This window comes from Fusarium musae, chromosome 6, assembly GCF_019915245.1.
Source record: "Fusarium musae strain F31 chromosome 6, whole genome shotgun sequence".
In the NCBI taxonomy this organism is placed as follows: domain Eukaryota; kingdom Fungi; phylum Ascomycota; class Sordariomycetes; order Hypocreales; family Nectriaceae; genus Fusarium; species Fusarium musae.
This window is the reverse complement of record NC_058392.1, coordinates 2,301,272-2,325,169: the sequence shown is the minus strand read 5'-3', so window position 1 is coordinate 2,325,169 and position 23,898 is coordinate 2,301,272. Positions and strand designations below refer to the sequence as shown.

At 50.0% G+C, this 23,898-nt stretch overlaps 7 protein-coding genes across 7 annotated transcripts; 4 read left to right on the top strand and 3 right to left on the bottom strand.

Annotated features, from left to right (window-relative positions):
- Nucleotides 1–2,404, bottom strand: VPS27 (Vacuolar protein-sorting-associated protein 27; the record flags this gene model as incomplete). Its single annotated transcript, XM_044826187.1, has 5 exons — nt 1–938; nt 989–1,754; nt 1,810–2,094; nt 2,145–2,277; nt 2,331–2,404. 5 exons carry the CDS (start codon nt 2,402–2,404, stop codon nt 1–3), a joined length of 2,196 nt encoding a protein of 731 aa, XP_044679104.1.
- A 1,000-nt stretch (nt 2,405–3,404) lies between these two features.
- J7337_008570 (uncharacterized protein) lies at nt 3,405–6,628 on the top strand (the record flags this gene model as incomplete). Its single annotated transcript, XM_044826186.1, has 2 exons — nt 3,405–5,675; nt 5,729–6,628. 2 exons carry the CDS (start codon nt 3,405–3,407, stop codon nt 6,626–6,628), a joined length of 3,171 nt encoding a protein of 1,056 aa, XP_044679103.1.
- Nucleotides 6,629–7,629: 1,001 nt separating this feature from the next.
- J7337_008569 (uncharacterized protein) lies at nt 7,630–9,894 on the bottom strand (the record flags this gene model as incomplete). Its single annotated transcript, XM_044826185.1, has 4 exons — nt 7,630–7,725; nt 7,784–8,916; nt 8,969–9,390; nt 9,452–9,894. The coding sequence occupies 4 exons, from the start codon at nt 9,892–9,894 to the stop codon at nt 7,630–7,632; spliced, it is 2,094 nt and encodes a 697-aa protein (XP_044679102.1).
- Nucleotides 9,895–14,145: 4,251 nt separating this feature from the next.
- On the top strand, nt 14,146–14,458 carry J7337_008568 (uncharacterized protein; the record flags this gene model as incomplete). Its single annotated transcript, XM_044826184.1, has 2 exons — nt 14,146–14,327; nt 14,371–14,458. The coding sequence occupies 2 exons, from the start codon at nt 14,146–14,148 to the stop codon at nt 14,456–14,458; spliced, it is 270 nt and encodes an 89-aa protein (XP_044679101.1).
- A 115-nt stretch (nt 14,459–14,573) lies between these two features.
- On the top strand, nt 14,574–16,429 carry J7337_008567 (uncharacterized protein; the record flags this gene model as incomplete). The annotated part of the gene is made up of 2 exons (XM_044826183.1): nt 14,574–14,661; nt 14,733–16,429. 2 exons carry the CDS (start codon nt 14,574–14,576, stop codon nt 16,427–16,429), a joined length of 1,785 nt encoding a protein of 594 aa, XP_044679100.1.
- Nucleotides 16,430–17,112: 683 nt separating this feature from the next.
- J7337_008566 (uncharacterized protein) lies at nt 17,113–19,097 on the top strand (the record flags this gene model as incomplete). Its single annotated transcript, XM_044826182.1, has 2 exons — nt 17,113–17,842; nt 17,899–19,097. 2 exons carry the CDS (start codon nt 17,113–17,115, stop codon nt 19,095–19,097), a joined length of 1,929 nt encoding a protein of 642 aa, XP_044679099.1.
- A 517-nt stretch (nt 19,098–19,614) lies between these two features.
- Nucleotides 19,615–23,413, bottom strand: J7337_008565 (uncharacterized protein; the record flags this gene model as incomplete). Its single annotated transcript, XM_044826181.1, has 5 exons — nt 19,615–21,135; nt 21,185–21,673; nt 21,720–22,641; nt 22,697–22,913; nt 23,221–23,413. 5 exons carry the CDS (start codon nt 23,411–23,413, stop codon nt 19,615–19,617), a joined length of 3,342 nt encoding a protein of 1,113 aa, XP_044679098.1.
- Nucleotides 23,414–23,898: the final 485 nt, after the last annotated feature.

The window sequence follows — 23,898 nt, the reverse complement described above, 5'->3', positions numbered from 1 at the left end:
CTAAAACTCAATGAGAGCCTCCTCCTTAACGGGCTGCTTGGCGGGCTCCTGTTGTGGTACTGAAGGGAATGAATCTTGCGTGTAACCGCCGTATGCCCAATTCTGCGGTGCGACAGGTGGTTGTTGGTGTGACTGGGGCATAGATGGCTGCCAGTACGCTTGCTGCTGTGGGGGAGGTGCTTGCTGGGTTGGTTGAGGCGGTTGAGGCTGAGATGGTTGAGGCGGTTGGGCATGTTGCATATGAGGGGACTGTACAGGCTGGCCTGGTTGCGCAACCTGGGCGGGCGCTTGGCCAGGAGTTGGCTGCGAGGGAGCAGATACTGACCCCCCAGGGTATTGGGAAGGTTGCTGTAAGTTAGGATATGGTGACTGGTTAACATCAGATGCAGATCCTGGTGCAGATGGTCCTAGAGGGGTCTGCTGAGGCTGCTGAGGTGTAAAATAGTATGAAGCATTGGGGTCACTAGCAGTTGGAGCCTGTGGCTGTTGTGGGTTTTGTGTTTGCAGGTTGTGATCTTTAGGTTGTTGCGGCTGCTGGTACGGATTTTGAGGTGCTGAGGGCGCTCTGTTTTGCCAACTATCAGCCCGTTGCACCTGATGAGGCGGAGGGTATTGGCCGGGCTGTGCTTCTGGCGTGGGTCCGTAAGAAGGATATTGAGGCTGAGGTGTTGCATGCGGTGGTGGCTGTTGGTAGTGCTGGTGTTGAGGCGCCTGGTAACTGGCCCGTTGTTGACCTGTATAAAAGCTCTCTGCACCAGCAGGGTTGCTGGGCATCTGGGAAGGAATGGAAGGATACGGCCCAGCAGCCTGGCGTGGCGGCGGCAAGTTATATCCCCCGAGGTTCTGTTGGCTATAGGCCTTAGAAAGTCGATCCTCTAGCATACGATCATAATACCGAACAACGGTAGAGAGTTTCGCATGAAGATCAAGAAGTGTATCTGAGATTGGATTAGCATCTCAATTCCTTCGGCAGAGAAGGAATACTCACCATGCTTGCTCATAGTCTCTCCGTAAGTTCTTGCCAGCTTGGGACGTAATGTACCGATGCTATCATAGAGCTCCTGGATCTGTGGCTCTCGTAAAATGGTTCCTGGCGGCTGAGTCTGAAGCCGGTCCACCAGTGTTGAGAACAGGTTGATGTTCTCTGCCTCCACAGGTGTCAATTCATAATCGTTCTTGGGGAGAACAAAGCTGGTGGTGGCAGAAGTGTCCATGGAGCTGGACGTCTGTTCCTTGAGCGCCGCAGCGTGCCTCTTCTTCTGCTCTTCCATATCAGCCAGAGAGGCAGCGATGGCGGCCTTGAGATCAGCATCATCCTCCTCTGCTTGTTTGGCCGCCGAAGCGTCACCGTTAGTTGCATAAGAAGTCTGAGCAGGTCCAGCATAGCCGTGAGAATGGGTCTTAACCTCCTCCAGGCTCATTGCCAATGCCTTTTTTAGATCTTCGTCAAATCCATCGTCAACTCGAGCGTTCCGAGGCTGCATGGCTGATGTGCTTCGTGTCTTATGGGGATATGTCGGCGATCGATCGAGCGATGGATTGGGAATCTTATGTCCCTTGTTGGTAAGTTTCGCATAACAGCCATCATCGACTCGTACGGGCGTCATGATTCCCAGGTGCGGGAGAGCGACAACCTTGGCCGAACACTGCTGATCAAAGCAGTTACCGCAGTTTCGGCAATGATGCTTTCGGTTTGTAAAGGTGAATGGTGTTCGACATCTCATGCATACGTCGGAGTCGGTCCATTCCGGAGGCTGATGATATCGTCAGTTTTCTCCATTGTGTGGCTATGACCAGAGTGGTACTCACAGCGCTACTGTCAATCATGCTGCTGGCCACGGATATCTTGGGAGGGAACTGGTATCCATCGCGTTGTAGAGTCCGATAAACCTCGCCGATGTATGAAAGCTCGTAACGGCCTTCAGTAGCACCCGCCCAAGATTGTATAAGCTCAAGAATTTTCGATTTCACATCAGCGTTGACAGCACCGCCTCCGACAGCCTGAAGAAGCGAAACAAGGTTATCCATAAACTCTCGCGATGCGACTTCAGCAAGGAAATGGGAACCGCCATTTTTAACACAAGTATCGGTAAGCTGAAGGGAGTCAGCTTTGGTAATTGTTATCAGATCGATAGGATTCATACGTTTAAAGCGCTCAGCTGTGTATTGGGGTTTTTGTTGCCGATGCGCTTCTTGAGGGAGCGCATTGCCTCTTTCGGCGCGACCGTCTTGGATCTGATGACATCGGAGATTTCGAGGTTAAGGGCAATATCTTCTCTGAAATCATTGTTAGCTGAGTTCACCAGGGCATAGGCTGTCTGGCGACATACAGGCTGCTGCTTGTGGCCTTTTCGATCTGTTCGTCCAGGGCCGTATTGGCGGAGGACGACCACCAACTCATCATCTTGGCTTTTGGTTACAGCGATCAGCAAAGAGGAGGGGTATTGCGTTCAATTGACCAAGTGAATATGAACAAGAGGTATCAGTATCGAGGTGTCTGAGGTAGCGACACACAAGGTCACGATGCTCGATGAAGCAGTTGCTGCTGTTGATGTCGATGTTAATGTCTGATGGAGGTTCAGTGTGTGCCTGCGAAGCTCCCATGCTCTGGGCTAGGCGCTCGTTAACCCCAGCCTCTGTCTGGGCACGGCGATTGAGGATCTGACGCAGAAAGGTGCCTCATTAAGTAAGGCTATGAGAGCTGTAATTGGCTGAGATGGGCATTGGTTCCACAGCAGTGCACTTCGAGGCAGCCTAAAACCCCACTGTAGAACGCCTGGCCTGTCGTCAGCGCTGGCACGCGGTCACGCTAAGCTCTTGTTCTGTGGGAGAATGACGACGTATTCTGTGGCGTACGTGGCTCAGGTGCATGAGCGACCTCGAACAGAGAGGTAAGGTCCCTGAGCTTCGGTACGAAAGAGCGGTAAGAAATACTTACTTCGTGCAGCTGATCAGGTGGCCTACCAAGTACCTCAGACGTTCTCATGGGTACCTACCTTATTCCCCGCGACTACTAACACCTCACCTCATGGCACTCAAGTCACCCATGAACAACCATCCTTTATACCAAGTTCATTCTCCTCACAGTACGACCCCTCTCGTTCGGCGTCCCATGGTTCTTGTTCGGGAGGAGCCTTTGTTTGTCATGTTTACTCGCACGATTCTTTAAGATGCTGCATATTGATGCCATCTCTACTCGGTCGAGGTCCTGTTGACCCTTATATTTCAATACTCCGCCACTCTACGGCTCTGTCGTTGTTGTCACAGACAATTCATTGCAACCTTTCGCCGCCAAAACCTAATTTTCGCAACTTAAACACTATAATACTCCTTCGATTCTCAGAATCGAATCTACCGACCGAGACCTTTCAGTATAACGGCTTAAGAACACCGAGCAAGGCATCATGGCCTCTCTAGGGCATTCGCGCGCAAGCAGTGTAGCCACCGCAGGCTCACACTCCTTGGGCAGCCCCGGCGCATTCAACCATGGTCCGATACCAGGCGGCAATCGAGGAGGCGAATCTCCTTCAAAGCCTCTGATTCCTCATATTGACGATGTTCTCACTCCGCGGAATCTCGACCGGAACGTGTCTGCTCGGAAACTACTGGAATCGGCCGAGGCATCATTTAAGCAAGCCGAGATCGCTCGGGAGTTTCGCAGGCCGGCCATCGCTCTGAACGAATATATACGGGCGTCCATAATCGCTGTACAACTCATCACCAGCCATCCTGAATATCATGATCTTAAAACGAGTCACGGCGATTTTGTAAAAGCTCATGCCAACCTACTCGCCAAGATCAGCCAGCAGGACCATGTGTATGCCAAGATCAAGGCCGACATTATTGCGGATAACAAACGAACTGGTGTGCAACCACGGACTGTTCGACCGAACTCGTCACAAGGAGGAAGCCGGCCACATACACCATCAAAATCGACCGTCGAAGGGCCCATATCACCCTCAAAGCATCGATTTGATGGGCATGACATGAATGGTTCTCCTGCTCGAGCTAAACCAGCAATTCAACCGAAACCCCAGTCTCTCCATGGGAATGCCATCAAGCCCGGTGCTCAAAGAGCGTCCATTAATGGCGTCCAAGATCTCGCTGCCAGGTTTGCCAACCTGAGAGGCCCGCAACCTTCACCAGGTCAAGATCCACGCATCAAGACACATCAGATAACGCTCCCGAAGCCGATGGGTCCTCGAGAGATGCCTCCACCTCGGCCGCCCAAAGTTGGTATTGACACGAGTGTGCCGACTCTCCCCAAGATGCCAGATGCTATCTACAGCCCTGCTCGTGGCAGCATCTCAGGAGAAGTAACAAGACCGCCTGCAAGTACACCTCGTAGCATGTACCGCACAACGTCCGCCGTTTCGATACCTGGAACTCCCACGGGCTCATCGCAGTCACAAACAGACTATTTCGTTCCTACGCAAAGTTATTCGAACAACTCTATTCCTCCGGTCCCCCCGAGCAATCTCAATGGCTCTGTAAGGATTCCAGAAGGCGATTCCATTTCTCCAGAGGAACTATACCAAGCTATGAAAGCTAAGGGGGGCATTTTGATAATAGACATTCGCATGAGGGATGACTTCAACGAAGGCCATATCATGTCGTCGTCAACAATCTGTATTGAGCCCAGCATCCTGCTCAGGGATAACCTCTCTGCAGATGAGATCTCTGAGAGCTTGATTCTCTCCCCTAACCAGGAACAATCGCTTTTCGAACAACGGCATACCTACGATCTAGTGGTCTTCTATGATCAAGACTCTGAAGAAATTCCCGAACATCCACGTAATTCTGACGACTTGGTAATTATATCACTCCATCGAGCTTTAGTCCACTTGAATTTTATGAAGGAGCTCAAAAACACGCCCAAGATTCTCAAGGGGGGCCTTGATGCTTGGGTTGACCTGATGGGGCCGGCGTCTCTGGGATCGACAACTTCAACAACGAATAGAACAGTGCACTTGGAGCGCAATCGAAGCAGGTTATCAGCTATCGAGCGACGGAGGTCAAAATATATCGCCAAGCCTCTCAAGCCTGACGAAGTCAAGGTGTGGCAAGAGACACTCAAAAACGACGACGATATGCAGACAGCATCATCGCCCAACTTCACGCGCACTACAGAAGACTTCCTTCGAAGATTCCCGCCGGTGTCTTTGGAACAAGAGTCTATGACTTCTCCGGAAGAGAAGCCCCGGAATCGTCCCGTTTATGGGCTATCTCACAAGGTCGACCTCTACACGGACTTGCCCTCGCCACCCACAAGACCAGCTCCCGCTTTGCCGCGACGAAGCTACAGCGGCCTTACCGAAGGGAGGGACGAGAACGAGCTTTATGGCAACAATAACGCAGTCGTGCCAGCTCGTCCTTCAAGAGCACCAACTATGAAGGCCGTTGAGCAGCAATCCACAGGCGATTCGGCCAAGTTCTACACTGGGCTCAACAATCCCAACAACTGGTGCTATGCCAACAGCACGCTGCAGAGCTTGCTCGCCTCGCCTGAATTTGGAAGAGAACTGGCGAACTCGGAATGGGTCAGCAAGTACAAGGCGCCAATGAAAGATGATGAGAAGATTGAGCAGCCACAGCTCATGATTCGTATTATCTCAAACCTGTTCCACTGGATGAGTTCAGGCAAATTTCAGGTCATGATGGCCCAGACGCTCATGGTAAGCTAATCACAAACTCCCAGACAAGAAAAACCGAGCTAACAGAATTATAGAATTATTCGCATCACGTTTGTACCCAAAGCCGAAGCATCGAGCAGTTTGGCGGGAGTCAGCAGCAAGATGCCCAGGAGTTCATGTCTTTCGTGCTCACTCACCTGCACGACGAGACTAACACACGCCGAGATCGAAAGGGCACTGCTGCCCAGCCAGATACTAAGCACCAGTCTCTTGTGAAGGCTGCTGCCCAGTACTGGCAAAATCATCTCGAATACAATCGTTCTATTGTCGACCGCTACTGGCGCGGTCTCGAGCTATCAACTGTCGAGTGCTTCGAATGTCGCACCCGTACTTATCAGTTCAATCCTATTGATGTTGTCCCTGTCACAGTGGGAATGGGGCGTGGCATGACTCTCGAGCAGGTTCTCGACCAGTATACATCGGGCAACATCATTAACGACTTCCATTGCGATCACTGCCGCCATCCCACTCGGGCTCAACAGAGTCTCTCCTTTGCCCGCTTTCCATCCTTGCTCTGCGTCGTCTTCCGGCGCTTCCACTACCAACATGATTCCTCAGATTTACGCAAATCAACGGCACCCATCACGTGGGACTTCAACGATACCGACTTCACACGCTACTTCCTCCCTCCTGGCTCTCGCGAGTCTTCATCTAGGTTCGATCCCATGGACCCTGCATTCACAGGACCATTCCGCTACGAGGCTTATGCTGTTATTGTTCATACAGGCAGTCGTACTGATAACGGACATTACTTGGCGTATGTGCGGGACTCTACGTCTCATGACCCTTACGCTTGGTTCTGCTGCAACGATTCGCGCGTGACAAAGGTTCGCATTGGCAGCGGAGACCGCGATGATGTCCAGGAGGAGGTCTTCAAATCTGGCCGCGACCGCGTACCATATCTGGTCTTCTTCCGTCGCAAGGGCATGCGATAAGGCTACCATCGTATCACTTGCTTACGTCCAGCAATCCTGGCAGGGTTTGGGAGTTGGATATATCCTCATGGCTACTCGTTCCTTTATTTATAGAAGAAATTCGGAACATTTAGGAATCATGGACATGGACGAATTCGTATTACCTGTCTTCCACCCACACCCGTATATACGTCCGACTCTCGCGAATTGGTACAAATGTTTCAACTTTCTGGAGGTCCCGTCTTCTTTTTTCCAGCGCAGCTTTGTTTGATCTATACCAATACTACGCTACTAGTCTCAATCGGTTGTAGTTCCAGTTCCCCATCATTTTCATATGAATTCATATCTCGCTAACTGGCTATCATGGCATTGTACGGAGTAGATAGCGTGCTCTATTTTTGGTAAATATGCCTGACCTAGAGTCATGACTTGAGGGAGGGGTACCTGTTTTCTAGCAAATGCTTATTGCATCCGTATTATACCAATTGATTAATGATCTCTAATCTATGTGCTGGAATGACCGTGGTAACTCCATTTTGATGTGCCATATGTTAGAGTCAGAATAGAACTAGCTGGTTCTGTTTCTCAGACACCAACCGTTGACTGTACCTTCTGGCCGAGTCCTGGTATTAATAGCTACCGACGTAAACTAGACAAGGCAAAGAGTTGCAATATTCTACATCTTGATCACCTCCGAAGGTCGCCGCCAGCCAATGGTTCTCCCACGCCAAGTTCGATTTACAGAGTCACATGTCAGCACACATCAGATCATCCCCGAAGAAAAGTGTAGGGTCTAGTGAGCGAGCAACCATAAAATGGCTCGAAGCCGAGTTCCATTGTCGTTCAAAATTCCCTTCAAGATATCATGAAGCCAACGCCGCGAAAGTAATTACAGACACTGAAAGCAAACCCGCATCAAGAGTCGATACACCCGTCTTTCCATCTTCTCTCTTGGTATCCATTCTTTCGACTTTCAAACCAGATGTTCGACCATTAAATCTTCTTACCTATTCAATCGTTAATTAAGAGCCGGTGCTCTTGAGGGTGGCAGCGATGTCCTTCTTGAAGTGTTCCGTGATCTTGCGTCGGTTCAGCTTCTGAGTAGCGGTGAGAAGTCCCTGGGAGCAAACACATTAGTAAAGCTTCTAGCCAGCCAGCGATTGGGATTGTCCTTACATTATCCGATGTCCACTCTTCGTCAGTGATCAAAACGCCAACGACAATCTCAATACTGCTCAAACCAGCACGTTTTGCAGCACCTTGGAGATCCTTGAGAACAAAGCTGACCATCTTGGGGTTGGTGTGGACAGTGTGGAGGTTGTGCTCATCAACACCCAGCTCCTTGGCCTTCTCGTGCAAGACTTTCTCGTTCGGCATGATAACGGCAATAGGGCGTGAGTGCTCGGGATCGGCGTGGACCATAACGTTGGCCACAGACTGGACACCACGGTACACAGACTCGAGTTTCTCAAGGGCGATGTATTCACCGCCCTGCATCTTAACGAGATTCTTGACGCGGTCAAAGACTCGAAGGTGGCCCTGAGCATTAAATTCTCCAATATCGCCAGTCTTGAACCAGCCGTCAGGAGTCAGGGCCTTTTCTGTCTCCTCGGGGTTGTTCCAGTATTTGGTCATAACTGGCAAACCCTTGATCCAGATCTCGCCTTGTGGAACCTTGGCTTCAGTTGAGTAGCCTAGCTCGGGAAGTGCAACAAGCTTGACTTCACAGGCGCAAGGGGTAGGACCAATGGCATCGGGCGAGAACTCAAGTGGGCAGCCCAGAGAGCCATTGGCGCAGGTCTCAGTGAGGCCGTAACCAGCCAACATGGGAGCAACGACCAACGAAATGAAGTTCTTTGTACCATCGGAAATACCACTGGCGCCATTCATAGTGAAGCGCATACGACCACCCGTCAGCTCGCGGACTTTGCCAAACACGATGCTGTCAAACAAGCTCGCCAGAGGCAGTTTGTTCTTAGAGGCGAACGCCTTCCAGTTGTATGCGCCCCAGAATAGGTTCTTGAGGAGAGGACTGGCAGCCTCGAGCTTGGCTGTAATACCCTTCCTCACAGTCTCCCAGATTTGGGGGACGCCTACCATGACAGTGGGCTTGAACTCGCGCATATCACCAGCGCAGTTCTTCATTGATGCATCAGAAAGCGTTCGTGGGTTTCCGTATCCAAGAGTTCCTCCAATGTACATAACGAGGTTTTCGAGTGCCATTTCGAAAATATGAGCGAGAGGTAAGTAAGCAAGAATACATTCCTTATCACTAACGCATTCTTCGACACAGGTGTACAAACTGGTGACTAAGAAGGAACAAGTTAGTAAGAGGACGCAATGTGGTACAAATCAGCTCACCTCCAGCAATCAGAGCTTCGTGGGTGATGCAGGCACCCTTGGGCAGACCAGTGGAACCAGAAGTGTACATGATACAGTAAAGGTCGGATGGCTTGGCCGGGTTCGGCTCAACGGGGTTATCTTGACCGAGCTGGCGAAGTTCCTCAAGAGTGATGATCTTCAGATCGGGATGATCGGCCCTAAAGGCCTCGAGCTCACCACCCTTGGCGAAGATCGTTCGGTCGTTGACGATAACGGTTTTGACGGAGGACTTCTTGATAGGATCTGAAGCTGTCTTGAGGAGTTGCGAATCGACATACATGGCGCTACATTCGGTTTGAACGAGAGAGTGCTCGACACCACTGGGACCAAGTGTATCGTAGGCGGTGACAATCGAGATGGACTGTGAGGCAGCTGCGTGGGAAGTGGAGATCCAACCGATGCTTCACGCCGCGGAGTCAGAAACCAGTGCTTGGATACAGGGCGAGTCAATGCTGTACATACCTGGTGGTACCGAAAATGTGAAGCTTGTCATCACTTGTCAAGCCCAGCTTCCGTAGACCGGAGCCAATCTGCAGAACGCGCTCGAGGTACTGTTGGTAAGTCAAGTAATCGAAGCCAGTCAACTCGAAGTAGGACCACTCCTTCTCAACTTCCTGGATCTCGCCATCGACGTTCTTCTTGACCTTCTTCTTCTCAGTGTGCATGTTGATGAGCTTACGGGCACCGACAGCATGATGGTTGGGGTAGAGTCGGGCGCTGCGCTCAACGACCTGGAAGACGGTCCTGGCATCGGGAGCAGGATAGGTGACGAGACCATCCTTGGCCTTGGGATGACGTCGAGGGATGGTTTCGCCGGGGACCTTCTCGTAGCCAGGAGCCTCGATTGTGAAAGGAGGCTTGTGCACCTGGTGCAGCGGCATAATGCCCGTTGTCCAGTCAGTCATCTTGAATGCGCGGTAGCTACGAAGCAGACGGGGAAGCTGATCAAGGTTGAGGTGCAGGTGATGGCTTAGGTGATGGTCAAGGTGAAGGAGGACAACTTCACAGAATGGCCTGCGATGACGACAGTGGGGGTTGAGAGTGAGGGTATCGTTGAGAGTGAGGAGAAAAAGGGAAAGAAGGATGAAGGGGGAGACTGGCGGAATTAATGTGAGGAAGGGACGGGAAGCGAAGCCACGGACGGAGACGACGTAGGAGAGAGCAGCGCGGGCGTGGAGAAGGAGATACTGCATCTGGTTGGCACACACTAACTTTTGGCTGCCTTAATATTAACGTAAGCAATTGGAGCAACAGAGCACAACACAACGGGAGAGCTAAGGTAGTTAGTTAGAGTGAGCACCTCAAGCAATGGAACCTCCAAGAGGCGCTTGCTGCAGGAGAGACGGCACAGCAGGGAGGTACATACATACACATACACTGGATGGTACAGTACCATCCAAAGCCCGGGCCAGGTCGAGGTGGAGATCTTACAGGGTTTCAGCAGCTCAAAGTACCTCCAAGTATCCCAAGCTCGGTTGATTCAATGTCCATCTGACGCCGTTATCTTAGCATTTATGTACTCAAGCACAGGCTTGGCTGGACAAATTCTTGCCTTGGTTCACTCTTTTCTACCTATCCTTTAACTTGGCTTACCATACCGAGCTTCCCTTTATGCCCTGTAGACTGCAAACAATAGGAGCTAATGCTGGAATACGACAAAGATTTTTGCAGCGGGACTGGGATACCTTACCTTGCCCTTGAGGTAAAGTCTCTCCGGACAGGGAATCTTTAACAGGACCGAGGAGGGACCTGAAAGATACCTTGTTCAAGATGGAGATCAAAGACTGAGCCCTTGACAGACATCAATGATGAAAGTAAGTGGTGGTTCGCGTAAATATAATAGGCCTTGGCGGCATCTGATTCCTACGCCACTGTGAAAAGACTTTCAAAGTCTCTTGGAAGTTAAAAGGATGATGCCACTGATAGAGAGACAAGTATCACATAATCTCTACATATAGACTTTCCACATTGAATCCAGTTCACATGAGAAAAGGTTGTGAATACCTTGCGCTGTCGAAATTTAGACGTGCCGAGATATTCGTAAATCAAACTCTTGCAGAGCAATTTCGGAAAATATAAGGTAGGTAAGCAAGTACAAAAAGATACAGATGGGGTCCAGAGCAGTATACCCCTTCGGGCTTAGCATGAATAGCTTCAGGAAAGCTCCAAGGCGCTAAGTCTGCTGGGGAAACAGAGGGCGGGACGTCTTGATTGCGTCACAAATGGAGTCTTAAAAATTGTGCTGGCAGCCAGGTTTGCGACACGAAACGGCCATAGATAGAAAAGAAATTCAAGACAGCCCAGTGAATGGATGAATGGCAAAAAATGGTCGTCATCACCATCAGAGCGCTCGGCTTCTTCGGCGCAACCATTGGCCCAGCGTCATCAATGCTACAGGTGGCAGATCCTGAAGCCAGCGCTCAGTGCTCCCCAGATCCTTGTTGAATCACTGGATCTCGAAAGTCTGTCGCTGGCTTGGCTGTTACGTTGAGGCTGCCCCATTCTCAGTCTAACTATCCCTCACGCAACTTACCTTACTGGTAACTATTATCTCTAACTAACTGCCAGTAACTAGCCGGCCCTCTCGCCCGTACCATCCGGCGAACACTCATTCACTGTCAGCAGTTGTAAGCACTTTGTTATTGTTGTACCGACTGCCGACGTACAAAGTATAATATCGTTACACCTTTCCATAACCGAAGGAGAAGGGGAAGAACAAACAGAGTCCAATATGGCCGTGCCGCGAACGCACTGCAAAGCCAAGATTGGCCTCCAACAACCAACACAACCCATCGCATGGATAGTGGACATGTACTTCTACAGTACTGCTAGGATCAGCGACAGGATGCTGTGCCTTACACTGCTTTTAGTACTATAAACGCCACACTTAAATCATTTTCGCCCTATGGAGAACTGAAGATGGCATGTCTCCAGCTCAAAGACCTTCTGACCCAAGAGGGGGTGGGGCATAGACACCCATGCAACCCCAAAAAGTCAATATGTATGTTCCAAAATAAGGGAAAGCTGTCATGTTTTCGAACCATTTCCCCCAACACTCTGGACACTTACACAGCGGCTTGCCTCACTGGGAGGCACCGGACCCTATTAGGGAGCTCGTTGAGTTGCAGGCAACACACGTGCCTCAAACACAATCATGTTTGACAAGAAATGCATGTATCACCAAAAAAGCCACAAAGTCTTGAATCATTTCTTTAATTCCAGATTCATCAAGACGCATATCAGATCCACGGTTGGGGACCCCGCTGGCCGGATCTCCCTCCGCTGCTCCCCCGGACTCTTCGATGCTGGGCAGAGAAACAGGCTCAGGGAGTGCCTTGCAGATGGGATCAATCGCCGAGTTGACATTCTGATGCTGGTCAATCAGCTGTGTGATGTTCCGCTGACCTAAACCAGCCGAGGTGACTGTTTTTTACGGTCGCGTGGCATGTGTCAATGGGTTTGCCCTTAACCTACGGACTGCAGTAGTTATTTGGTAAAGAACCAATAACCTATGTTTGCATATTTCTGTCTTCACATCTCCCAGGCTTGATTTCATTCATGCACTGCCACTCTGGGTTTCTCTTGGCGTCTTAACTCGTGTGCATAGAGACGCCACCATTTGGGAGCCAAGCATTTACTAGGTTGCTGCTAGGCTACCCCATATTCAAGCTCGCTCGTAGCCAAGGGCCCAAGGCCTGGCGATGGTCAGGTGTTACTGGTGAGGGGGTGGGCGTGACTGTTTAGGGATTATACCTTGTTGAATACGGATACAGTGACTATCTTTTCAGACTGCATTACGAGACTTTCAAAATCCTGGCAAATTCAGGATCAGTTTGGGGACTGTGAGCAGACTCGCAGGCCCCACGAGCTGTCAACATAGTCCAGTGTAACCCAATCCTTCAATCCTTTAAACCATCTGCCCAGCTGAGATGTTTGTGTGTGGACGGAGGAGTGACATGTCCGTCACCCAACGGAACACAGCTCCAGAAGCCGGAAGTTTCCTCTTAGGCAAGAATCCATGTTAAGGAAGCGCCCACAATGCTCAAGAAGATCAAGAACAAATAATGCCGAGCCTCGGGACCAGCAGCGGAAACACGACTTTCTCGGTTGAAACCCGAGGGCCCGCGACAGAAAAGTCAAACCATATGAGCGTCACCTGAAGCAATTGAACTCCCACTTCCGAGAAAGCTCTAATATGAATCAAACATGATACTCGTGCTCTATATAGTGAGGGGGATCTGTAGAGCTTGGAGTCTGGAGAGACGTATCAAGGGGCTGGTTGCTTGCTCCTTGGCCTAGACCATTCCATCTGCCAATTTCTGAATGAGTTAATGTATGTAATTTGGCCATGGTACGTAGTTAGATGCCGCTTTGACAAGTCAAGCCTCGTTGAGCTAAGTTAGATGACGGCTGTTGATAGTGACGTGAATAAAATGACGAGCAATGCTCTATTTCGGCAGTTGAGAGTTGTTCTGCCGTCTGATTGAAATTCTTTAAAGGCAGATTCTTTTATCGTTCCATGATCGATATCACTTTCTGAAGGTTGCACGTTGCAGAAATCAAATTCCTGTTCCCTGGACCCTGGATTTAGCGTTGCAGATCTACAACTGGAGTTCTCTGAAGGGGAAAGGGATTCAGGGGTATCAGCGTCAACTTCCAATGAGCATTAGCTTCTCTCATGCAATTATGTATGCAGCCCAGTAAGAGCTGAACGAACTGCCGAATGATCAACTCTTCAATTCGATACAGACAGCTCTCAAAATGATGGAAATCACTGCATAATTATAGTTAAAAGTCCTCTAGAACTCGTAATGATTAGTACGACTCGCGTATCCACGTAGTCAATTACAGCAATCCAATCAATATCTCGCCTACTAGAGACGCGTACCTGTCGTGGCGGGGCTCACAGACGCTGATTGGTCGCCGTGATTTTGGAATGGCAGTTCAGGGGCATAATGACCCCCAAATTACATTGGAGACGGGGGCTTCACTTGAAATACGTACATACGTAAAGCGAGAGCCTCACCTTTTTTGCCTCGTGACTTTATTTGTTTTCCCTCTTCAGCGTCGAACTTGTCTCGGATTTCATATTAAAGACCCTCAATCTGATTTGTTCAAAAGTGCAACACCTATAGCAAGCATCAGCTCTGCTCACGATGGTGGTACGCAGAAGTACTGAGCAGTCAAACGCTTGGCTCAAACCTGTCGAGGACGATGAAGATGAGGGCTTTCTCACTGTGGCCGAAGATGCCGAAGCCAAAGGAATTCTCGATGATGGCAACAGATCGACGCTCAACTTGACGACGACTGAGCTTCCTGTGTATATGAACATTCACCGGTAAACTCGCCCTTGTCCTTGCTCAATCCCTTCCTGCCTGCAGCTTAGAACTGCATGTTCTTGGTGAGCCATTGTATAAGCTCGCCAAGAATCGTAATACGCCTACGTACCATGAGGAGTCAGCGTGCTAACTCTCCTTGAGTGTAGAGTCCGACGGTTAGTTCTCGCGAGTATTGGTAGGTCTCATCTCATCCCGATTCGTATATAGTTAATGAATCCTAATATACATCAGATGATCCTTATACTATGGAGCACTTCAGAGATCCCAAGATGAACGCTCTGGTTGTGAGGCCTCTGGTCGAAAGACTTTATAATCCAGATGATATCTCAGTCGGTGAGTTTGAAGCGCAGAATCCCACCTGGGAGTCTTCTCTGACTCGTCCCCGCCAGTTTATTGCTTGTTAGCAAACCGTGTATCCTTCCTAAGAGAGCAGTCTAAGGAGGTTCATCAGAGTGTCAACCAGGCGCGTGCAATTCTATGCGAGCTGCTCGCTAGTCGGGTCCTGCGCCGCTTCCACGAGGACAACCCAGGGCCACAGGGTCTTTTGCTGCTCTCGCACATCCTCGTTGAGGGCTTCGATCCATTCCAAGGCGCTCCTAGTCACATGGAGCGTCCAGCTAACCGACCTCAATGGCCTGGATCTGGTGATGTTTCTGGCTCCGAGAGAAAGGTCACAGCTCTTGAGTTGGCAATTGTCTCTGAAAGCAAGTTCTTCATCAGCTCTGCAGCCTGTCAACGAGCTGTCGATGCGGTTCATAACGGCCAAATCATTTACACGCCCCTTTCATTTATGGATTTCCTTCCGGACCACTATAAACGACGGCCTATCTCTCTTTACGACCCTCGGACAGCACCTCTCCTCAACCACCACCGTCTCATTGTTCCTCGCAACCGAAATCTCATCGAACTCGTTCACTTTGTCATCCTACTGGTGCTCTACGTAATGACCATGATCTCTCGCCATTCTGAGGTTAATATGTGGGAGTTCGCGTTTTGTATATACACCTTCGGTTGGCTCCTCGAAAAGATGGCTGCTATTATCGAGCATGGCTGGGCAGTTCACGCACAGAACCTATGGGCCTTTCTTGACATCACTTTTTCTTCCATCTTTGGCGCCTATTTTATTCTCCGCATCTACGACTTTCTCCTCGATCAGCTTCATTCTGGCTATGGACTACCGGTTCTTTGTATCGCAGCACCTGTCATGTTGACCCGGGTTGCTTTCAACCTACTGCCAAACAACCTTGTCTTTATCTCTGTTCATGCTATGATGAAGGACTTTACTGTACTGACCTTCCTTGCCACATGGTGCTTTACCGGCTTTCTGCTTGCTTTGCAGTGGCTTGTTAGTGCGAGCAACGACGGTGATGAGGAGTTTAGCTGGTACGTAGTGGGCAAATGGATGCTCTGGATTTGGTTCGGTCTAGATGGTGAGGGTATTGAGGAGTCGGTGCGATTCCATATCATCCTTGGTCCTGCGTTGATGATTGCCTTTGCGTTCCTGGGCAACACGCTCTTTCTGACCATTCTCATTGCCATGCTCACAAACACCTTCTCCAAGATCGTCGCTGACGAAACGGCCGAGATTCAGTTCCGACGCGCTGTTTTGACTTTCGAGGGCGTCAAGAGTGATTCTATATTTGCCTACCCCCCTCCCTTCAACATTTTGGCTCTGATGGTGCTCCTACCCCTGAAGCTTGTCACCACCGCTCGGATCTTCCACATTGTCAACGTGGCCCTTATTCGAACTCTCAATATGCCAACTCTCCTCCTCATTAGCTTTGTGGAGCGACGCCGTCTTTGGATGCAGTCCAGGCGTGCTTCGGGCAAAAGATCCAAGTGGCAGTTCACATCTCTGTCGCCTCATAATGATGTCCAGGCAGTCTTCAAATCTATTCCACCAACTGAGATTTCAGACATCATCGATCAACTCGACCCGTTGGGTGAAGTCCCAATTCTCGAGGACGATCTGATGCCTACGATGACAGGTGACAACCCTCAGTCGAAGCTGAGAAGATGGAGAATGTTGCAACGAGAGGGGCATCGCCGAACAGATGATGCAGATGCGTGGAGTAGCTCAAGCAGCATAAAGAACGAGTAGACAATACCGAAGTTACAAGTACAGCATGGCATGGCATTGCATTGCATTGCATTGCATCGGCGAAAGGAGTTTATTTTTTGGTTGGTTATAAGCGGGAGGAGTTTTCCGACTCTTACAGCAAGATAAGAATCATATATAGAAAGAGTAGATGAAATATACCTTGTAATTCGAGATCTATGAGCTCTATGACCATTTCTGCTCCTGCTTAGCATTTTGTGAGAAGTGAGATGGTACAGCAACGCAGCTTGATGCAAGTTATGAGATACAGCAATCATAGTGACAGACATTCGATGAATACGTAAGACTATCTCATGCTATCTTTGTTATGAAAATATAGTAATATCTGTATCAGCATTAAAATATCCATGTTCTCAAAATCTGCCACTGTTTCACTTTAGGTTAAGCAAATACTACCTACGGAGTATAAGTAATTATTCTAGGTAAGTAGTTAGGAGTGAAGCTGTACTTGGAGGACCCACTCAAGCTGTTGGCCCCGCGGTCATGGGTGTCAAACGGGAGCTAAAGTAGAGAAGCCCGAAACTTTCATAGACAAATATCACCATCACCAACGCGACTGTCACAAAGAATAGCAATTGGATACCTTTTAATATACCAAAACGTCATTAATTACACGCAAACACACGATACGGAACGAAGCAACACACCTGGAGAGTATACTCATAATGGCACACGGCGACGACCAACCGCTGTCTATACGACCATCTCCCGTCGCCGATCGTAAACCTCAGAACATCGCAGAGTTTATTGCTCGCGCCAACGCGCAACCTGGCGGGTTCAGAGCTATAAATGAGGCCAAGCTAAGGGAAGAGCTTGCCCAAGAGGAAGCGGAGTATGGGGATGCGCTAGACAGAGATGTTGATATGGCCGATGGGGACCAAGACGACGACCACGACGACGACGACGACCAGGATGCGCCGAGAGACCTCCAGGAAGTGCGCATGGAAATGCTAAAGAATCTTGAGTATGGAAGCCCGCTACAACATGATCATAAACTGACATCACTCAGCGCCGCGGGAAATACAGCTCTTCTTACACTCGACTTCCTCTCCCTCCTCATCTCGAAACAGAACCCTACACAGGCTGGCGTCACTCTATCGCAAGGCCTACGCGACATGGTCGGCATCGGTACATTGGGAACCGACAGGCTCGATAACCCACCCGTGACTCCAGCCAAAGTTCAAGAACAGGAGAACATAGCATTGGGCCTAGCACTCACACAGACGAACAAAGCACGGGATGCTGCCGAGGCTGCTAGTGCGTTCTTGGAGAAAGAAGTTACGGTTGAGGGCAGGTACTGGGAGGAGATTACAGCAGTTCAAAAGTCCGGGTGGTCGATATCCAGAGTGCCACAAGAAAGGCACACACTTGGTGTTCGATTCGGCTTCTCAGAAGGTATGCCTCCCTTTGATGGGCTCCCCAGCGCACGACCGTACTAACATGACCAATAGCTGCACCCGAGTACAGGAATAGTCTAGCACCCATGAGGCGAGGCAATGACGGGGCAGTTCAGCTTGATTGCGGCCGGCTGGGAGGAGTATCTGAGCGAGTTGTCGTGAGATATGAAAGAGACGGTCAAGTTACCGGCCGCTCTGCTTTACCAGCTGAGACGGCTGCTGACGCTCCCTTGGAAGAGCGTGTTCTTGAAGCCCGAAATACCATTTTCTCACAAGAGCTATGGCACGAACTGACACGCGAAGCCCGCACCCTTGCAGCATACGAGGTCAAGCCATACGACTCCCGTCTCATCTGCGATATTGATCCAGCATCCAAATCAAGGGTCATCTTAGAACTGGTGCCGCTTGGCCCTCTAGCTTCTTCAGATGATGATCTCCCTGATAACCGAATTGCTGAGACGATATCCCTCGCGCTGCATACCCTCCTTAGCTACGCTCATCGACAGAACGAGCTCACAAGAACTCGCCCAATTCCGCCTCACATCCCACGATCGAGAGGCCAGCAAACACATGCTCTTCTCCGTCCTATAATCGCTCGCCTCATGCACCTCCACAACGTCCAAGTCGTCACTAAGCACATTGGCGCCCTCGTTCAGTCTCTTCAGCGCGCTGGCTTCCCGTCCCGTTTCGTCCTCAGCACAACCCCTATTTCTCTCAACGACTCAGATCACGCGAATCAGGGACCCAACCAGCTTGCATCGTCGCAGATCATGATTCGGAATATGCTGCAGCCCATCGAGTTCAACATCAAACTAACCATTCTTCCCAATGTCAGCTTCACCGTCCGCGGCCGGACATTCCTCATGCCCGTCACAGCGACTTATTACTATGTAATCAGTCCCCCGAACTCACCTCTTTCGGCTGCATGTGCACCATATCGGGAGGGATATCCAGACGCAAATGCACTGGCTGATTACCTCGGCACTGCTACCACGCGCCTTCTCGTCGAGCACTACCTCGCTATTCTCCCCTACCCATGGTCCAAAGGCATACAGGGCAATGCCATTCTCAACGCCAAGAACGAGGATTGCCGGATGGTCTTCACAGTCACGGAAGAGCCGGCCCTCCATTTAAAGGGCACGTCTATCGTTGACGGGCAGCTGGTGTCCCAGGAATGGACGTGGTCAGACGACGCTACCAAAACACACGTTCAGGACATCATAGATACCGAGGTTTCTAAATTGAACCTCTAAGACTTGGTCGCCTTCGGCTGAAAGGGTAGGACAGGAAGGTGGATAGTACATGCCCAGCTTTTGATGATGCTCAGGAGGGCTACACCAGCTGTGGTGTAGTATAGTCAGTCACACCATGCATACAATGCAATCACACGCCCATTCTTGCCTCCCAATTGGAAGCAATGTGATATGTACTGAAATCATTTCTCTGACGTTGGCACGGTTCATCTACGGATTGTTTGCCCTAATGCAACATGTACGCCGCCTGCAATCAGCACTGAAAACATCTGCGAGGCAGTTTCCTTGAGCTCACACCCCAGAAAATTCCATGTCCCGTTGCTCACATGATCGCGTTAAGGAAATTCCTTAGTCGAAATAACACCGCGAGATGGTCGTTCAGCTCTCACGAGGTGAAGGTCGCAGCCCTGTCTGTAACTGTCATAACTCGTCCAACGCTAAAAAAGCAAGCCGTAGCCCGTGATACTGTACAATGTGATAATCGATATCGTGACATTTGTTGGTCGATATACATCTATTAGCGGCTGAATCCGAAAAGAGTCTTGAGGTCGTTGATACTGAGACGACCAATCTTGCTGCCTGCAGTCTCATCCAGCGCAGCCTCCACCATCTCCTTTTTCTTGTTTTGCAATTCTACGATTCGGTCTTCGACAGTCTCCTTGGTCAAAATGCGATACACCTTCACCTCCTGTTGTTGCCCAATTCGATACGCGCGATCGACGGCTTGCATCTCGATGTATGGATTCCAGAAAGGATCCATAATGATTACTCTAGACGCGGCGGTGAGGTTCAGGCCTGCATTTCCAGCTCGGAGGGAAACCAGCATAACCTTGGTGTCCTTTCGCTCGCGGAAATTCTGAGCTGCAATGTTGCGAAGAGTTGCGGACATTGAACCGTCGTATCTCTCTGGCTTAGCCATCTTCTCATGTGACATGGCAACCTGTAGCAGATCCAATAACAGGGTCCACTGAGAAAAGATGATGGTCTTCTCACCGGTTTCCTCGATCTTCTTGATGAGATTCATACATTCCGTAACCTTGGCGGCGGGCTCCCAAGTCTTGCGTAGATATCGCATGTACTTTTTGAAAGCCTCACGGTTCTTGTAAGCCTCCTTGCGCAGGGTCTTAAGCATGGCAGGCTTGACATCCAATGACTTTGCCTTCCCCTTGTTCTTCCGTTTCCCCTTTCCTTTGCTCTGTTTCTTGACCAATACCTTTTCATCCTCATTCGGAAATTCGTCGTTAACGATAAAACATTTGAGATTACCCTTTTTGTCCACCTCATCATCTGACTCATAGTCTGAATCTGAGTCTGAGTCGTAGTCGTCGTCAGATTCATCGGCAGCTGCTTCCATGCTGGATTCTTTCTTGACGGTTTCCGGCATGTGCACCTCACGAAAGATGTCGTAGGTAAAACACTTGACAGGGTCGAATTGACCGCGGCAGACGGGGCACTTAGCCCGGCTGCTTTCATTTCCCTCCTGCAAATTGACCGACGAAGCGCTTTCTACAATTTTAACCAAGCATTCACTGCAACTATCGTGGCCGCAGGGAATAAAAAAGCTGGGGCATTGAACGGCATCATAGCAGATGGGACATTCGAACGCCTCGACTTCCTTGATCCTATCCACTATAGCTTGATCCAATTCTTTGACCAGCTGCTTTTTATCTTCATCCGGGATAGACGAAGAGGCGGCCTCGTCGACATCCAGATTGAGATGTGGATGGCAACAAGCCTGGCGCAAGCGAAGCAAGAGAACAAGAATGTTGGAGTAGTTCTTGCTGACCGTCCCATCACGAAGATATTTGCTGAACTGGACCCTGGCATGCTTTTCAAGCTGGGAATAGAAATCGCGCTCCTCAGGTGACAATTCGGCATAGATGATTTCTTCCGTCTTCTCGGGGAGCACAAGGATAGGCTTACCATTGAGTTTTGAGCTTTTCTTACGTCGGAGCATGATGGCTTTGAGAAGTGCTTGTAGCTTATCCATGGCCACGTGTTTGGGGTCTCCATTGCGGCCAAATAGAACACCAAATCCCTGACTGAACATTAGCGACAAACTGGCATTTGAAGGCTGATTGGCATACCTGTCGGAACTCTTCCCACTTCGAGTACGGTTTAATCCTCAGGAACTTGACAAGAGAGTACAGTTCTATGATTCCATTCATCATGGGTGTTCCTGTCAGACACCATCGGTGGATCGATTTCAGTTGGGTGCAAGCTTTGGCACCCTTTGTGTCCTTATTCTTAATGCATTGTGCCTCATCAAGAATGATACGGTAAAATTGGGCCTTGACTGGGTGCAGAAGTGATAGTTTGGAACTGATGGTCGTGTCGTTCCAGTTGATGTTTCCTCCCCTTTCCTTATGATCCTCCACGATCTTTTCAAATCGCTTGAGCTCTTGTGCCACCGTACCATATGTTGTCAGCACCACGTCGTATCTAAGCAACTCATCAATCGAGGCCTTTTTGCCGTGGTGAACATATACTGAGAGCCGGTGGGTTGGTTTGGTTTTGGTAGCAATTTCTTCTTCCCATTGACGTAGGAGAGCCACAGGGGCAACGATGAGGTTTGTCTAACATCTTAGTAAACTAACTTGTTTGTCAATTGGAAATACACACCTTTGGCCTTGTGGGTGCCCGTCGGTCCAGGAGGAGTGAAAGTGTTGAAATTGTCTTTCCGAGCCCCATGTCATCAGCAAGAATACCGCCTTTGTTTGTCCCTGATTCCATTTTCTTCATCCAGGCTAGAGCAATGTCCTGATGAGGATACAGGGGCCTCTTCAGCCCTTCTGGTGCCTCGCCTAGGCCTGCCTTGGGAAGATCCATATCAGCAGAGATATTTTTCAGGAGAGCATCAAGTTCTCCTTGGTCGAGCTGAGGCGTATGGAAACTGTCCGCTTCTCTCGCGAAACTCATCAGATGGGGGTTTATTGGCGTGCCATCGGCATCTAGCCCGCTTACGAAGTCAAGTCCGTTACTCCATCTAGTCAAATTGGCGAGTCCTGATAAATTTGATGAAGAATTGGGTGAGCTGTAATTGTTAGGCCAGACGCCAGCAGGAGGCGCACCAGGATGACGCCTAGTCAGGTCTGGGTAGTTCATGCCGGAAGCCAGGGTCGGACGACCAGTAGGAGTTGGTGGTTGGCGAGTAACAGATCCGGCGAAGATAAGATCCGGGTCGTCCTTGATGGCGTTGTGGTTTGAGGATGTTGCCACAGGTATGTACTGAGGGACCATTCGCCTTTGGGGTATGTTGAAAGCTGGCCCGGCACCTGAAGAATCATCCCATCGCGCATCATAAGCTCCAGGGATCCGAAAGAGGTCGTCAGCTGCGTCGTCAAGCGGGGTAGAAAGGGCAGGCTGGCTGTTCATGAGTCGTGTAAAGGCGTTAATTTTAGAAGATTGTGAGCCTGAAGCTTGACTGGAAGGGCCTTGACTTGCAAGTTGTCTCGCGAGCTGTTGGTCTGTCCATTCCTGCTTTTGTCTCTCTTCGGCCTTGAGTTGTTCAGCGATGAAGTCGGATCCTATATAATCATCGTCCCTGGTGTTCTTCCGTCAGCAGTGAAGGAGACAATAATACTACCAAGCAGCTTTACCCAGTAAGGTCTATGAAGTCAATATGGTCATCAGCATTGCCGTAGGCCATGGCAGTCGAGAAGGTATTATCTTCAGGGGAAATGCGGCGTGTTTTGGCATGATTGTCATGGAAGGAGAGGCGAGCTGAGTCGGCACCCCTCTTTCGATCAGGTAAACGCCAGACACCGTGTCGTGATGGAGATTGCATGGCCTTTGATGCTCCAGGCTCAGCATCCTCTGGAGAAAGGTCAGCTTAATGCTCTTGGCTGTAAACCTATCGAGTGATAAAATCAGGGATTGGAAAGTAACACATGAAGTACAAAGATCCAGTCAGAAGAGCTTGGGTGCTAAAGATATGACATGGGCAATAAAGAAGAAATCATAAATGAAATGTGCATTGAGTATGTTTCAAGAGCTTCGTACCTAGAGTTGATGATCCAGGGAAACGATCTTCCGGGGCGTGGTGATGAGATTCACCAGCTGCAAGTGATATTAGACAACGAGAAAATAATGCCGTTGGGGTTATGCTGAGGGGAGGGCGTACTAGTAGTACCAGGCTCCTTCTTCTGTTTCAAGGTCTGAAGAAGCTTCTTGAGGCGAACGATCTCCGAGTGAGCCTCTTGTCTCATATCCTCAGCCCCATCATACGTTGCGTCAGAAAGGGACTCTAAGACAACCTTTTGCACTGTCAGCTCCTCCTGGATCTCCTCAAGACTCATCGAGGCTGTGTCAGCCATCTTGCTGCAGCCTGGAGAAAGGCGAATGAGACAGCGCACAGGCGCAACGACAGCATTCAAGACCCTCTCGGTCAGCGACAGCGGCAGGCCACCGGAGGCAAGGGGACGCCGCCCATGAAGGTTCCAAGGGTACGCAGCAAGACGTCGGGATGCTTGAGGCCGCAGGGGAGTGATGGCCGGCCTATCACGATCTCGCAGTACCAGTTATCGCAAGATGGATGATGTTAGAGAACGCTATTCGTCGCACGTGCACAAATGGAGGGTGCAAGCGGCTGAAGTTGATTGTCAGTTGATATTGTAAGGTTCACATTCAATTTTGAGGTGGAGCTCCTTCAGGGACGATTATACCGGGAGTATGGGAAGGGGCCTAGGGAGCTCGCCGCGTCACGCGTTAAGCGATTCACTGGAGTTGAAAGTGGAGGACGGCCTGAGGAGCTAATGCAGGCAGCAACAGCCATTGTATGTACCTATTCTATTCTGCTATT